The sequence below is a fragment of the Sebastes fasciatus genome, chromosome 1 (genome assembly GCF_043250625.1).
Source record: "Sebastes fasciatus isolate fSebFas1 chromosome 1, fSebFas1.pri, whole genome shotgun sequence".
Classification (NCBI taxonomy): Eukaryota; Metazoa; Chordata; class Actinopteri; order Perciformes; family Sebastidae; genus Sebastes; species Sebastes fasciatus.
Genome location: NC_133795.1, coordinates 25957858 through 25975629, shown reverse-complemented (window position 1 = coordinate 25975629; position 17772 = coordinate 25957858). Strand labels below are relative to the sequence as shown.

Here is a 17772-nt window from a genome sequence, read left to right as displayed (position 1 = left end):
CACAAAGGTGAGTTGTATCTAATGACAGAGCCGAGAGTGTGCACTGCAGGAGGTTCGTGAAATAGCATGTTTGATGCCAGACACACTGCGGGGATACTGTTTCAATTTGTTACATCATCCCATCCTCTCTCGTACAAGTCTATCAAATAGTCTTCACAGCAGACACAAGGACTGAAAGAGGAGCGAAGGGAGGAAAGACAGAGGGGAGGGGGGGCGCAGAGCTAGAGATAATAACAGGCTGGTGAGTTAGTTGGCAGAAACAGAGTGATGCAGAGATACACAGATAACAGCCCTGGTTTGACGCTCTATCCTGCCACCCAATGGCGTGGGCATGCCATTGAATATTGACTCATTGCTCATCAAGGAGAAACTTAAAGGGACTGTTTGTAACTTCTTCCACGTATAAATCTACCGGGTCGGTTTCCCAAGCGCGCTCGCATATGCACGCTCGCGTGTGGCTGGAGTCTCTGCTGTACTCTGCTCCGCTGCCTGCTTGCCTTCACTCAGACACCGCGCCCGTTCTCGCTGTCTCGCTCCACCTCTACACGTGTATACGCACACACTACACACTGCAGAAGAGTTAGTTTAGCTCTGAGAATATCTAGTGAATGTACAGTGGACGTTTGTGCAGAAATAAATACTGCAGCTCCTCCAGACCAACAGAGGTTTCCCGTGTCTTGTGAAGTGACGGAGCTCCGCAGCAAAAAACTTTATCGTCTCTGACCGGGTGCCGGTGTCTCCCTCCGGCCGCGGTCGGAAATGATAACATTTCTTTTCCTGCTTCAGCCCTGGAGGCTGAGGCAGGAAAAGCCAACACTAGGATCAGCAGTGATTCATGGAGAGACCTTCGTCTGGTCAGCTAACATTACTGCCAAGCAGCTGAAATATAGATTGATATTGTGGTTTTAGCTGATGTGTGTCGCCTCACTGTTTTGAGCGATGCTCGTTCATGTCTATTTAGAGCGAGCAAACGCGAGCCCGACGCTGACTTTCTTTGACTTAACGGCCACAGGTGTCGCTGTTAACAAGCATTTCTGAAAGTTACAAACAGTCCCTTTAAAGGGGTAATCCAACAATTCAGTAATTGCACTTCCCTAATGTTTGGGTACTTGCAGGAGTCAGATTTTAAAAGAATGGTATCAATCAAAGCAGCAGATAGCCTGACTGTTAGCCCCTCATATCCTATATTTCCGAAAAATGCAACTAAATCACATCTTTTATAGGCTCTTCTTGCCCACTTCTTTCAAACCCCACACCTCCAGTGTGTCATGCAGGCTTTTTGTTAAAAATATTTAGCTGAGCTGACATCATCAGGGTTGTTGTTGTTTCAACCCCTGGAAAGCTCCTTCCAGAGCCACAGAAGATATTATACAAATGTTTTCACATGTTGAGTACAGTAGTAATCAATGTGATGAGTAAACTGAAGTTCATGTGTAAAATCGGCTCAAAACTGAATCCACTTTTTTTGAATTCATAAATTTTAATTTGTTGATTGAATTATTTAGTTGATCGGCATAAAATTCACCAGCATTTTGTAATTGATTAAAGCTGCATTTGGTAACTTTGATCAAATATGATAAAGTTATTTTTATAAAATGGTCATTATATCCTGACAGTAGTGCATGAGACAGATAATCCATGTAAAAAGAATCATGTTCCTCTGCCTCCTTTTAGTGCTCTTAATGGCATTTGCAAGATTTCACCACGCCCGAACAAAAAAAAACAATCAGAGCCGAGCAGTCTCTACAACAGCTGTCAATCACTGCTTGGCAATCAAACGGTCACGAGGCAGCGCTGATCAAATATGAATTAATATTCTGTTACTGTAATGTCTATTTCTCACCTCAAATGTTTTCAGAAGCATCCTGTAGTGAACTGTTTAGCTGTAAAATGAGAAAGTTTGTGACCCGGCCGCCATGATGTAAACAGACGAGCCAAAAGCACCGCCCACCAGCTGGAGCTAACTCTCTCACTTTCTCAACAGCTGCTCTAGAGACTGCTCGGCTCTGACTGGTTGTTGAGATTTGAGGACTGTGAAATCTTGCAAATGCCATTAGGAGCACTAAAAGGAGGCAGAGGAACATGAATTTTTTTTCATGGATTACCTGTCTCATGCACTACTGTCAGGATATAGTGACAGTTTTATTAACATGACTTTTTTTATCGTATTTGCTCAAAGTTACCAACTGCACCTTTAATCCTTTCAGAAATACAAAACATTCACTGGTCCCAGCTGTTCAAATGTGGCCTCATATACAGTGTCATAGTGTAATTGAATATTTTTAATGTCACGTTGGGCTCTGGGAAAATATGATGGCCATTTTCACAATTTTCAGATATTGTCTAGACAAAACGATTAGTTGAGAAAATACTAGGCAGACTAATCGATGATGAAAATAATTGTTAGTCGCAGCCCTAATGCACACTCACTATTATATTAATGTATCAATTGATGCTGGTCCCAGTCTGTAATGTTGCATTGTAGATCAAAAACAATGAGTGGAAAAATCTGTGGGGGCGATAAGGCGGGGTGTGTCTGAGTTTGAATTAAGAGGGTGTGTTCAAGCTACAACAAGGTTTAAAGTTGCTCTTTAAGTAGAACAACACACAGTATCAGACTGTGCACTCAATTCTTCATCCATCCCAAACTCTCCTTGGCATAAATAAATAATTTAAAAACTGAATAAGATGCCGTCGTCTGAATATTTTATGACGGTGATAGTAAATCACATGAGACGTGCAGTGAGCGTTGGCTCTGAATGCATCCCGCACTCCAAACTCTCCTCGGTAGATCTTGGCTTGTGACATTGCCGGGAATCTAATTTATCATTTTAAAAGGTTTTTCACAAGACCGAGTAAAGAAAAGAAATAATCAATACGCTGTCTTTCCTTCAATGTCAACAGATATTGGCGACAGACTGTAGGTGACTGGCAAGTTTATTGGTTTCGTAGCGCTCAACATGCTACTAGACATGTCAGAGTCACATAAATCGTCATTTGACATTGGATTGTATTTTACTTCTTGAGAATTTTTGGAAAGACTGTGGATGTTTGTTTGAGGAAGACAATTTAATCCGATGACCCAGCAGTAACCTCACACAGACACATTGCTATTGCACACTATACAGTATATACATTATACAGTTGTCTTCCTCTCTATATTCCCTTGAAGGAGACAGTCAGCAGGATTGCTACTGACGAATAGAGCGAGTGTGTGTGAGCGTGTTGGCATCGAATGACAACGGTAATTATTAGATTGGCTTGGCCCAGGGGAGGAAGGGATAAGCGGTGATTATCAGAGGATTGATTGTCCACACTCAGCATCTTCTTTGGTGCCACTGCAACAATTGATCAAGGTGGGAGTTCTTGCCCTGCATCATTTGTATGCAGAGTAAATGGAAAGAGAAACAAAACCCCTAACACTCTATAAATCTCCTATTCCCTCTTTCCCTCTTCCTGGTAGTTAATTTTACCTGTAATCACACAGACTTTCTCTTTCTCTCTCTGTAATTACTCATCAAACAGCAACATGTCTTGTAATTAATTCCTTATATAGATATATCCCACATGCTTTGTTAGCTTTACATGTTTTTCTCGCCTTGATTGCCTCTTTATTAGTGCTGTCAATTGGTTAAAATATTTGTGATTAATCACATGATTGTCCATAGTTAATTGTGATTAATCGCAAATTAATCCCATTTTTTTATCGCTTCAAAATGTCCTTTAAAGGCAGATTTGTCAAGTATTTAATACTCTTATCATCATGGGAGTGGGTAAATATGATTACTTTATGCAAATGCATGTATATATTTATTAGTGGAAATAAGTTAATAAGACAAAACAATTACAAATATTGTCCAGAAACCCTCACAGGTACTGCATTAAGCATAAACTATATGCTCAAATCATAACATGGCAAACTGCAGCCCAACAGGCAACAACAGCTGTCAGTGTGTCAGTGTGCTGACTTGACTACGACTTGCCCCAAACTGCATGTGATTATCATAAAGTGGGCATGTCTGTAAAGGGGAGACTCGTGGGTACCCATAACACCCATTTTAATTCACATATCTTGAGGTCAGAGGTCAAGATACCCCTATGAAAATGGCCATGCCAGTTTTTTCCTTGCCAAAATTTGGCGTAAGTTTGGAGCATTATTTTACCTCCTTCTCGACAAACTAGTATGATATGGTTGGTACCAATGGATTCCTTAAGTTTTTCTAGATTCATATGATACCAGTATCTTCACTCTAGCTTTAAAACTCAGCTACAACCCAAAAATCGCAAGTTGCATTAAAGAAATTAGTGGCATTAAACCGAATTTGCGTTAACGCCTTATTATTGCGTTAACTTTGACAGCCTTACTTTTTATCATATGTGACATTTGACTCTTCTTTTTATGAAACCTGCACTATTTGGCCACCACCCCACTCAGACATTTCTGGACTCCAACAGTCTGGCAGCCTGCAGGGCACATCTGCCAGCTGCCCCTTCCCATCTCTGAGACAATCCCACCCCAGATGGACTTACTGTAGCCAGCGGCTGGCAGGCAGAGGTGTGGATAAATTAAGTGGAGGGTAGAAATGGAGCAGTGGAGGGAGGCGATGTGGATCATATTCACCTGGCTTCATGGAGGCACATTGTGGGTGTATATTGTTGAAAACAAGCAGGCCGGAGGCATGATGTTCTCGGGTAGTCCGTCTTTCCATTTGTACCATTCTTGTGAATGTGATATCTCTTAAACGCCTGGAGGGAATTTCTTCAAGTTTGGCACAAGTGTCCGCCTGGACACAACGGATGAACTGATTATAATTTTGTGGTCAAAGGTCACTGTGACCTGACAAAACAGGTTATAACACGCCATGACTCAAGAATTCATATGCTAATTATTGCAATTTCACACGAATGTCTAATAGGATAAAATGATGACGTGATGAGAGTTTGGACAGACATGGTTAACAACTACAACTTGTAGGCTGGTTGACGGAGGCATACAACCGCGAGGTTGTTCTATACAATCCTACAATTCTAGTTGTATTAGCAATTGTAACAATTAGCATGAAAGTGACAGCGTCTAGTGACACAGAGAATTATCACCCGATTCTGCAGTTCCTCTCAGCTTTATGGAGTGTTTCCCCATCTTTCGGGTCATTGTTCTGGTTTTACTTTGATTGAGTCTCACCGCTCTCATCAGCATGGTTTCCAGCCACAGCAGACTGTAAAGTTAGTTGTCGAATACATCGGGCCATTTAGCAGCTAAAGAGCCAGATGTTTCCTTCAGGAGTTGGTGGAGAGCAAAACAGAGGTTTAAGGAGAGTGAATATTGGACTTACATTTATTAGAAAACTCCAGATGAATGTTAGCATTGCTCAATGTAGGCTCCATCTGTAGTTGGGCAACTTTTTGCCAAGAGATTCCCCATATTAACTTTATAAGGTGATAACATGTCAATTCTGATCAAGTTGTCCTTGATATGGCAAAGCTGTATAGGCTCATAAACATGTCTTCTTATATTCATTGAAAAAAAATGTTCTTAGTCTACCCTGATAATAACATTAGATTAGTTAGATACTTCACACATCTGTCCTTGTTTCACCTTTTCCTGCTTTCACTAATGCATAGGATGGGAACTGAGATTAATCTACTGTCATGTTGTTTCTCTCTAGAGTTGACAAGAGCTTCTCCAGGACCAGAACCTTCTGGTGAGTCCTCTCCGTATGGAAACACATTATGCATCAGATAATTTACTTTCAAGCCTGACTGCTACACACACTCTCTTCCCAAATATTCAATTCAAATTTTTTAAGTATTTGAGATGGAGACTATTCCTTCCTATCCCACATGACCAACCACACTTTTGATTATCTAACTTCAATCACCTGAAAGAGGGAACAACAACATTCTGTATCTATCAAAAGTTTAAATTTCATTACATATCAGCATCGATATTGTCTTTCTTTTCCACCCATGTTCACTGACAGCAATAAAGACGACAAGCTCCTACAGCCAGTTGACTCAGCATGAGGAGCGTAGAGGTAGACTTTGATTTGTCCATCAAGTAACTGAGATAAATTGATGTAGAAAGAAGGATTGTGCTGAGAGGAAGCTTCTTCACTTTAATATTCTCAAAAGGCGTTTTTTTAAAGAGATGACAATATGATGACCTGATGGCGAATAGGTGAAGGCTGATAAGACCTCTATTTTTAGAGCAGTAAAACCAGAAGCAGACCTTCCTCTTCTTTATCTCACCCTTTGGATTTTTCCTGGCTCGTAATAAGATTTTCAATTGTTCATAAAATAATTTTCTCACTCAGCTCTAATGGCTTTGGACATCTGCATGCTGTATGATCGAATAGAGATAGTGGAGCTTGTAATGTTGCCTACTTGGCAGGTAAAGTCCCACAGCACGGAGAAATGGGAATGTGAGGCTGTAAATACAAGAGGCAAGAGCAGATGGAGGGTGACAGGGAGCACAAGGATGTGTGTGATACCAGCTGGCCATGTGGGGCACACACACCTCTGAGGTCTCAACCCGAGAGATTGATAGTCCCACTTATAAAGATTCACACCAATAAAGAGTTACAATATTTCACATGATATACTCTAGTGCTGTAATGAACCCATGCACCTATTCGTTTGTGGTGCTGTCAGCTATGTGACATTATATTCAAGTCAGTGTTTATATAGATTTGTGATATTTTATCGCTATAATTGTTATATTATAATACCATGCAGACTTACTATTATACACAGTTCAGGGTTCAACATAAATGTTTTTTTTTCACTTGCAATGGGTCAGAAATCTAGTTTCACAAAGTCAATTTTTATTTGCCCCTATACACATTGTTTTATTTATTAATGGTTATTAAATAACAACAAAAACCAAAGTTAATGTTAATTTTCATTAAAGTCCCAGTGAAACGGAAGTTAAAGCGTCTTTAGCTTCTGTAATGGGATGTATTCCCCAGTGAAACTGAATATTTGAGCGACGTACAGATACAAGAGGGATTTATATTAAATCCTTCGCATTTGATTGGACATAATGTTTTGTGATACTGTATCGATTCAACAAAACACTGTATCGATTTTTAATTAACCTCTTAAAGATCAGACACTATTCTATCTTTCAGAGGTTGTAGCGGGTTCAGTTTTAAAGCTAGAGTGAAGGTACTGGCATCATATGAAACGGTACCATTTCATAGCGTTAGTTTGTCACGAAGGATTTTAAATAACGCTCCAAACTTGTGCTAAATTTTGGCGAAGAAAACTAGTATGGCCAAATTCAAAGAGGTCCCTTGACCTTTGACCTCAAGATATGTGAATGAAAATGGGCTCTATGGGTACCCACGAGTCTCCCCTTTACAGACATGCCCACTTTATGATAATCACATTCAGTTTTGCAAAAAAAAACATTTCGACTGCATGCAAAAAACCATGCCGCTTTTTGCATGCATTACAAATGTGTTATTTTTGCCTATTCTAAAAAAAATATTTTTCTGGTATGTTCTATATACTATGACAGTTTTCCTGAAATTGGATTTTAAAAAATCACAGTATATCACCTCGCTTACATTATCGCAATATATTGCAATGTATTGAATCGTTACCCCTGTATCATGATACATAGCGTATCGCCAGATTCGTGCCAATACACAGCCCTACTTCATACTGTTTTACAGGAAGAAAAGATCATTGGATTTTGATATAGAAATATGAAGAATTTTTTTTGTAAATTTTTTTTAATATATTGTTAAATAGGTGCACAGTATGACCGAGGATGTGATCTAAAAGGGTAAAGCATTTTTCATGTAATCGTGACTTTAAGTAAAGGAATCAGAACACTAGCTCGCTAACTAGCACGAGCAGAACTCTAACTACTTTCATTGTCAGTTAAACTATGTGTTTAATTCTTTACGACTCGCGTAATTGGGCAAGTGAGTTACTAGATTTACTAGCCCAACGTGGCATTTTACTTGCCACAGGCAAGCGTGTAATCCTTATTGTTGAGCCCTGCACTTTCTTATGGCACGGATTCAAGTAGGGCTCCAGCTATCGATTATTTTAGTAATCGAGTATTCTACCGATTATTCCATTGATTAATCAAGTAATCGGCTAAGAATTACTTTTGCTTTATTAAGGAGCAAAGAGGATATTTACGAATAAAATAAGACTGAACAACTAATTGGTTTCCTTTTTAGAAAAATCTACATTTAAATTGCTTAAATTGCAAAGGATTGCAAAAGGAATTGGCATAGATGATTTTTAGTAATCAACAAATTACTGGAGATTCTCCAGGAATCGTCTTAGCCTTAGATTCAAGGCAGCAAATGTCAGTGTTATCATAAACACTGGTTACCTGCTGTGGTTATTATGGGTAATTAGCAGAAGACAGATGAAATTGGGCACAGTCCATCCCTGAGTTGAATTAGAGAGAAAATGGAAAGAGAGCACAGAGAGGGAGACAAAATATTAATTGCATTTTCTTGAGTGTTTGTATTTATTTCAGTGTGTCATATGCAATAACGCAATAGATTGTATTCTTTTGTTCAGAGGGATTTTGTCTCTTTTGTTTACAAGGCCCTCAGCCAGCTCGCCAGCATCCGAAAAAACTGTCTCTTCATCGTTATACATCAAATGGGCCCGTAAAAAATCAGTCAGAATGAGTCTGGAAAGGGAAACGGGAGGGTATACTGGGAAGGGGAAATTGAAGGTGCAAGGATGAATCAGGCTCATCAGAGGAGAATACACCCTCAGACGCCCGCTGAATTTCACCACGAGGATTCAGGTTTCTCTCTGTCACAAACAGGCCTGTAGCGCATGCTAATGGCGCCTCAGGGTTGGCTATCCACAGCACAGCTCTCTGATTATAATCACAGAGTCATTATGCCAATTGTGTACTCCATCAGTCTCAGGCTGCACTTAGATTAAAAAGCCCAAGTATCAACAACATTCTTAGTTTTTAATAATTTCTCTCTTTTGGACTGATTCTTGAGGAGGTTTGCTTCCAGTATGACATATGGTTGGATGACTTCAGAAAAGGATTATGACTTAATTAGGATATGTCTCAGTTTTGTTTGTGAGTGACTCTCTCCGTCTCTGTTACCTATAGCCTGTCACACAGCTATTGTGTTATTGTCAGTGAGATTTACCACAGTGGCTTCAAACCATCCAAAACTGGCTTTCCTGGACTCCCTGCCATGTGCCACTGCCTCAAATCCATCACAACATTATCCTCAACCAGCCAGGTGTTGGTGTGTGTGTGTGAGTGTGTACGTGTGGGCACAAACAGACTTTTCTGTCACTCTTACCGAGCACAACCGTCTCCATCATCCCGCCCTGGCACACATACACTTTCCGTTTGTGTTGATGGACTTGAATAGCCCTCAATCATTCGGACAAGGAGGTGCTCTCGATGAGAGGTAGGAACACACTTACTTTACGGTGCAAAACCGCTCACAGCACAGTGTTCCCAATTAAACACTCATTAACTTGATTACTCTCGATAATGGTGGTGCTTATCTTCCTCGGTCTAAAGCTCCTGCTGTGCTGCAATAAGGAGACCAGAATAAATGCAGCGGCATTACCGCAAGAATTGTCTTTCTGGAATCTGCATAAGGAGAATTTTGTCCCTAACAACTCAATTCTGTACTAATGGTGGAAAGCATTAGAGTGGCATATTACAATTGAAATTACTGTCTAGTGATGCTGCTAATAAAGCGGAACAACGGGATCAGCATTTCTATTGTAATCTAACTAAGAATTCAAATTGTTTCATAATTAACTTGTTTGGTTGGGGACGCACCTCAAGGGGCCCCTCTTTGAGATAATGTGATATATTATGTATGTGCACAGCTGGAGGTGTGTTTGTTGCCTTGGAGCCATCTACTGAGCCTGAGCAACCCTTTGACTGACACGAGGAGCTGGCTGGTAATGAAGTGGTCCTCAGTGTTGAATGATGAGAAAGAGTGGGGCAGAGAGGCCTCTAATTGGGCATCTGTGTCTCTTCAGCTTGCTGTTAATGGCCGGTACTCATATAAGAGTCAGTGTCAGTGAGGAGAAAGCAAAGAACGAAAGAGAGTAGCCAACTGTAGGTCAATGGGCAGATTAAGGATTGCATACTCAGTTGACTGTCTTGGGGACAAACAAGCAGTTTACATTTGCCGTATTAGAAATTCTTGATGGAGGAATAATAAGAGCAAAATATTAGGGCAGCCTTCTTTATATTGTGTTGCACTACATTTTGCCTCCCAAACAGCCAGGATAGCTTGTTCAATCCATAGACTGTATATAAGAAGTTGACATAGTCACCATGACGTCACATATTAGTTTTTGGACTACGGTGTTGAAGCCTGAAGTTCGATATTTTAGCCGTCACCATCTTGTTTTTTTGCATCCAGAAGTGACACGAGAGGGTGGAGCTAAGCACAACCGAAAGCTGAATAAGACATTTTTAGGTGACCAAAATGTTACAATTCCACGAACTGAAAACACACTGTGAAAGGGTTAAAGTTGTAAGACTGAAACATGGACAACATCCAGATCGGACATCGCCATGGTAGCAAACTTTCAATCACAAGGTAGCCACGCCCTAAAGCATCCCCTGCTTTATGGTCTATTTGACTCTAAATGGGACCATCATTTACTAAATGAACATCATGCTGTATTGAAGAAGACTTGAAACTAGCGATTGAGACCATAAACTCATGTTTACAATGTTTACTGAGGTAATAAATCAAGTGAGAAGTAGGCTCATTTTCTCATAGACTTCTATACTATCAGACTTGTTTTTGAAACCAGAGGAGTCGCCCCCTGTGGGCTATTAGAAATAATGCAAGTTTAAGGCACTTTTCAGGCACAGATATTCCCCACTGGTTCCATCTCATCTCACTGATGTTCAGTGGGACTGAGATCTAATGGCTCAGCAGGCCACTACATCAAACTGAATTCATTGAAATGTTCATTGAACTATTCCTGGACAGATCCAGCCTGGCAGTGCTGACTTTAACCCTGCTGCCAGGATATCCTGAGGCTTCAGTTTTAGCAATGAGTACCAGTTATTTCTATTGTGTATTCCTCCATGTCAGTATGTCCAGAACTTGTACAAAAGTTCAATTACATAATGACTAGGGCTGACCCGAACTCTTCGATGCTTCGACCGTTGCCATTGTAATCAACCTCCAAATCAAAATTCAAATGCTTCCTTTTTAATTTCTTTTTTTTTGTGTACATTTATACAAGTATGTAATAATAAAGTATAAATCCCCAAATGGCCTGTTAAATAAGGAATAATCCCACAACATTATTCATTATTCATATTCAACATTAATTATTATTAGTTATACTCAGATGGATATCGCTGTTTGTAGTGTGTAGAGGTGCGTGTGTGTACAGTACTGCGGCAGCGGCACTGTCCCGGGCACTGAAATGGGGGTTGAAGCTTTGAAGCCCCAAAAAAAATGGTATTTGGAACAGCCCTAGTAATGACGTTGTGGAACTCTGTAAGCTCATTGGCGGCCATACCCCGTTCTTAAAGGGCCAACAAGTTTGTATGTTTTATTATGCTGCCTTCACACTACGAGCGACAAAAGCAACAAAACGGCCAGTTGAGATCAGCTCAACTTTATTCTTGAGCAAGTCACGCCCATCACGCAGCGACAAGTGTCGGGCGTCAGTTTGTAGCTTCATGTCACCAGCGTTACTGGATTTCATTCAGGCAACTTCAGTCCCCTCATCTCACTATTACTTATTGTTTTTCTCACATCATAAAGTGTCAGTCCAATCCATAAATTACACAAGTTTATCACAACCCATGCACTCCTAGATTGAGTGATCACATTTTTCCTCTTTGAACCCAAATATCACCATAATGCAATAAAAGATAAAACGTTTCTAATTTCCTTATTTCACATTTGCATGTTGCTATCGTGCCCATCAGTTGTGATAATTTAGGCATCTGGAGACGCAGCTATGGCTCCTACTGAGATCACAGAACACAAGCCTCAGGCAGGTTTAACAAGTTAAATTGTCTATGTAATCCACATAATAACACAGATCCAAACATTAAAAGGCATTGCCTAAGATTTTTGCAGGAATTGCCATTGCGGGAATGGCTAACCATTGTATTTACAGTATGAGTGCACACAGTTTTATTTACAAGGGGCTCACATACTGTTTATCTAATCTACCGTATACCCACTCAATGGATATGGATCCTAAATAATAGTCTGGTTGTTGCCGCTGTAAAGGTTTGTCTAATGATGTCCCAGTGCCTGAAAGATCTACAATAAACCTGAATATTTTCATGATGGTGAAAAAATAGTAACCTGACCTGCCAGATGGTTCGTAACGCAAGAGGGGTACCCCATGCGCTAGTCTCTGATACCAAGGGGCATTGAACAATCGGCGGTATTTGAGGAGTTGGGAGTGAGAATGTGTTGTGAAAACATGACGCAATATATCCCTTTCAAATATGTAGTTATTTTATGAAACCTCTTATCTTATTATTCATATCTTGCATAATACAATGAATGTGACTAATGTTAATTATGTCTAGAGGCTTACAGTGATAACAAAACAAAATACTTTTAGAACCTTTTTATTGTATCATTGAGAAATGGGACGGCAGCACTCATTAAACCCAGGTTATGAGTAGCTGAGTTTTATCGTGGGTAAAAAGCTCCAGGGGTTCTTAGTCGATGGACTGGCTATGTTTTTTCGGCAGCATCAAAACCAGGCCCCTGCTGCGACCCAGACGGGTGTGTCCAGCCCTCAGTGAGTTCACTGAGGAAAACATTATGACCCAATGCAGTTGCAATGTGGTCTACTTACGCAGGTTGTGCAGAGGGCACACAGTGAGAGCAGCGCGTGATGTTGGAGGTAATTTTAGCAGATGGGGTTCGCTTGTTACTCAGTGCACCTGTTTAGTTAAATACATACTAGACTGCAGCTGCCATGGTAGATGAGAAAAGAGCCATGCATTTTTAGGGTCTTTTTGAAGTACTGTCCACCCTTTTACCACACAAAAAAAGTTATCTTTATAAAACGGTCTCTATATCCTAACAGTAGTGCACGAGACAGGTAATCTGAAAAAAGCTTGTGCCTGTGTCCTCCGGTGCTCCTAATGGCATCTGCAAGATTTCACAGACCAGAGGAAAACAAGTATTACATATTGAAAGGTTAATTTTTTTCTCCATTTACATACTGATTATAAAAAAAAACAATTGTGATGTTACAGTACACACACACAGGCACCTACTATATACTCCTCCCAGTTGCGCTTCATTAGCCTCTCCACTAATTAATTGAAAAGCTCAGACTTATTGAGAGGGTAATGTTGCTTGCAGTCGTAGCCATTTAACAGTATCAGCAGGTCGCCTCCATGTAATCAAGCTCTATTACATCTCAGTTCAGGAGACTCTTCAATTACGCAGTGGACATGGCTCACTGAGTGGGATGACAGGGAGCAAAGGAGAATGACTCAGCGCAGTACGATTGTTTCGCTCAGGCATCTTGGGTTTGCTTTGTGGCATTTGTGACCATTGTTCATAAATAGAAATCATTCTCCACATTTGTACGATGACGTACATTCAATCAATGTTGTAAACTTCAAGTTTCTAAGCCCGTTTCTAAGGCGAGAAGAAATGCAGCACATTCTTTTGTCTGGAAAATGTGTGTTTGGTGATGACATTTCCAAAAGACAGTTACAGCATGGCTCAGAAACACTTGAGGTCTGAAGTGGAAAAAAAATTCAGTTTTTGTTGAATTCCCACAAAGCCTCGAGTGGTATCAAGGCAGTAAACGAAACAACTCTTATTCAACTATTATTCTTCACGAGCATACCAGTATCTTCTCATTCTCTGCTTCAGTCTCTGCTGGAGGTCGGCTGTGTTGTTGTTGTTTTGTCTCCTCTTTGTGCTCCTCACTCAGCAGCCACCGTGCCCACCTGTAGCAGCCGCTGGCAGCCCTGCATGTCCACATAATGACTGTAATCACCCTATTAGTCACTGGGGCACTCCGAAACACCGAGGGGTTAGGATCAATCCACACGCCATTCAATCAATTTAGGATGAGAAAAAACGTTCAGAATATTAAGTTTCTATGAGGTAACTTATAATGGTATATTAAGGAAAATGTTGTTGATGTTAGTTGAATACAAAGTGTTCCTTAATGATGTTTGCTGGAGCCAATATTGTTCACAGGAAAACTAAGGTAGTTCCTCTATAGTACAGCCAGCAGGCTAACTTCAGCTCCCAATCAATTTTGTCTGGCCCTCAAATTATGTCAAAGTGATACCAGGCTATTGTTTTTGATCATTTTTATTGCAATTTAGTTATGCTGTGTGCTTCAGCAGAAATGTGTTTTCTAAGGTATTTTAACCAACAAACACCTACCAGCAATTTAGAGTTCTCAATTCCCTTAGGTGTCGGGTGTGATCGCGTATGTCTGAATGTACAAGCATGTGTGATTGGCAGCCTGTCCAGGGAGTATTCAGCCCAGTGCATGCTGGGATAAAGTCCAGGCCCACTGCAGCGTTGAAGATAAGCTGTACAGGTGATAGATGGATGGATTTGCATAAGGGCTGTCAATCGATTAAATTATTCAATCGCGATTAATCGCATGATTGTCCATAGTTAACCGCGATTAATCTCAAATTTAACGTTGTGGTACTCGTTTTTCTACCGTACGGCAGGTACCGTAGATATCAGGGATCAAGGATTTGGACTAACAGTGTCCTGTCGTCCTGTGGATGATAGAACATTTTCCTGATAATGCTAAATTGTGAACAACAGATCCTTGTTGAAATCGTCAGGAAGAGAGCTAGTTAACGTTAGCTGTTAGCAGCCGGTGGGAAGCACAATCTTGCTTTGCTAAATAACGGAGCTAACAGCTAATGTATGGATGTTGTATTGACTAACATTATGATGCATTCAAGCTCTCAAATTAAGTAAGTTGAGTAAAATTGTGAATTCGGCGAAAGGTAAATTATAACGTTATCATTTTATGTTCAAATGTAACCTTGCAAAATTTGTTTTTTGTGAGAAACTTGAGGCAGATCATTAGGGATTAGTAATAAATGTGCAAAACACAAACGGTAACAAAGGAGTGTATGAAGAACATTATTTTTTAACTTTTGTTTTTTTTATCGTGGTATCGAATTGGGTATCGAGAATTGAGGAATTTCACTGGTATTGGTATCGACGACAACATTTCTGGTATCATGACATCCCTAATAAGATCCATACAGAGATTATATAGCGACACATTTTGTCTGTTTTTAAGCAGTTTTCTTTATTACATTCAAATTTAATGTAAACAAAAATCTTGATTTAGTGGAACCACATAAATAACATCAAAGGTAAAGTGCAAGAGACGACACCTGAGTGCAGTCTGACAGGAATTTAGGGAATTTTTGTGTCGGTGAACTGTGGATGAGCTACAGCCTGTCTTCCATATGCTACCGGCCCACTGACGGTCCTGTGGTTTCACACTCAGTTTGGGTCCAGCTTTATCACTGCCAGAGTCAATAGAGAGGGCCACCCAAACACAAGGTAATTAAGAGTCAGCGGGGTTCTGGGAGTGCTGACAACACTGTTGTTGTGTTGAAGAACTGCTTCCTTTCCCACCTTTCACGCCGTGAGGGAAACGAGCGCCACGGCCAAGTCCAGCACCCCGAGGCTACACATATTAATGTTGTTTTGTTTTGAAAGTTATCTTGTTCCTCTTTTCCCGCTGACCTTTTTTCTTATAAGCAAACCAAAGTAATGTTTACATTCATTGTGTATATCTTTGAGATCCAACAAATATGTTGAGTACATTTCCCTCCTCATAAAACATTTGTGAAGTTGTTGTTTTTTTAGATATTTCAAATCCTGTGTTGTTTACATCCATGTTTGCCTGCTAGCATTCTTCTTCGTCCCTGCCGTTATTGGCATGTTGGTTTGTTTTTTGGTCTGTCAGTCAGCAGATTAGTGTCAAACCAACTGCAGGTTATAAAATGCGCCACCCACGTACTCGCACACGTCAACCTGGTATCACGTCAAAGAATGTAGTAGATCCGCCTGTCCACCAGAGGATATCGTGTCAGTCTCACGTTTTACCTTGCCGAGGCGTGAATATCACACGTGTGTATGAAGGTGTAAGCGCCTACGAGCAGAGAGTAACAAAACAACTCACTTTGATGTAAGAAAAACGTCATGGTTGGCCTGTACGTAAAATAAAATAAAATACAATATGTACGGACCCGCTTGTAAAAACACTGATCCATTGCGCTGCTAGTGGCCAAAAACGGTCTTTTATTACTCTTTCTGCAGCTCTGGTTTTTTTACAGTATGTGTTCAGTGCTGGCCTGAATAGGTCTCCATGACACTCAGACACATACAGTTACAGATTTATACATAGTGTCATGTAAAATGGGACTGGCTCTTGTATCAGCCCGATCCAGCCGTCTTTCAGCCTAACCATATTGAAAAAGTTGTGGAACTGGTGAGGGTGAATATTTTTTATCTTTGATTCCTGGAGGCTTGTACTGACCCTTTCACTAGCAAGGACCACACCGTCCCAAAACGCTTTTAAGGATTTATTAAAGAAAATCATGATTGACGTGCGAGGCTTGAACTGCTTGTAGCTCCTCTGCTTTGCTGAATGCGTTGTGGGGAATCCACCGTAGCACCCGGGCACGACCAAACCCCTCAGGACCCTACGGAGAGGAGAAGAAGAGAGGAAGAGAAGAGAGGGGTGGGAAGGACAGGGGCGCTGAATACGAGAGCAGAACAGGAGGAATGGGTTATACCGACCTTACACCAAATGACTTTTCAAGCGATTTCACAGTCGCAGACATATTTCCAATGTCGGAATAAAATCACGAGAGTGAGCTAGAGTTGCGGCTCGCTCCTGTGATCTTGATCAGTCTTTTTCTTGTTTTGATGTTCCAATAAAATCAAACAAGTTTAAGATTATTGTAAGTTCAATGATGCGAACATTGTCAACAACCAATAGGTGCGCTCTCTCCAGCACTCTTTGCAAAGTATTAGTCTGTGAAGACACATTGTCTTTAGATGCGAGAGGGTGTCAGACTTAAGTCTTTTAACCCTCTGAGACCCACAATAGACACATTTTTGTCTTTTTAGAGGCGTACAGGGGGAGATAGCAGGTCAACAGTATATGTCATATAGAAGTGGTGTACATCATCTGAATGCTGTGAACCTGAAGATTAATTTGAGATGCTGTTTAGCACTGTGTCAAGTTCTTCTATTCATAAATAAGAAATGTATTGTGAAAGTGTATACATGTTTAGAACACAAAGATAGAAGTATATGATGGTAATTCCCATGCTCTATTATGTCTGAGTTTTTGCATCAATTTATTTGTTACACAGATTTGGTGCTAAATTCAACTATATTTTTACTACTCGAGAACTGATAAAAATTATCAATAATCCCTCCAAAATACAACATTAAGACACAAAGAGTGCAAAAACTGCATTGATTTTGACCAAACTGCATGTGATTATCATAAAGTCTGTAAAGGGGAGACTCGTGGGTACCCATAGAACCCATTTTCATCCACATATCTTGAGGTCAGAGGTCAAGGGACCCCTTTGAAAATGGCCATGCTAGTTTTTCCTCCTTTTACCCATCACGTAAAACATTTTGACAGCAGGGGGAGTCAAAATCCCAAATCTGATTCCACTGCCTGTCCTTTTCCTTCATCTCCCTGAATCTTAAATGTTTCAACCATCCATAGAGCTGCTAGACATTTGGTAGAGTTCACTGA

The 17772-nt window shown here is 40.5% G+C and overlaps 1 protein-coding gene across 7 annotated transcripts in view; it reads left to right on the top strand.

The window, feature by feature from the left end:
• Positions 1-17772, top strand: part of rap1gapb (RAP1 GTPase activating protein b) — a 136586-nt gene that overhangs the window by 61571 nt on the left and 57243 nt on the right. For all 7 annotated transcript variants that reach the window (XM_074639943.1, XM_074639937.1, XM_074639920.1 and 4 more), the window contains one exon: positions 5667-5702. Coding sequence is in view for 5 of the 7 variants with exons in the window: in XM_074639920.1 (XP_074496021.1) it covers positions 5667-5702 (36 nt within the window). In the remaining 2 variants the exon portion in view is untranslated. The remainder of the gene's footprint in view (positions 1-5666; positions 5703-17772) is intronic.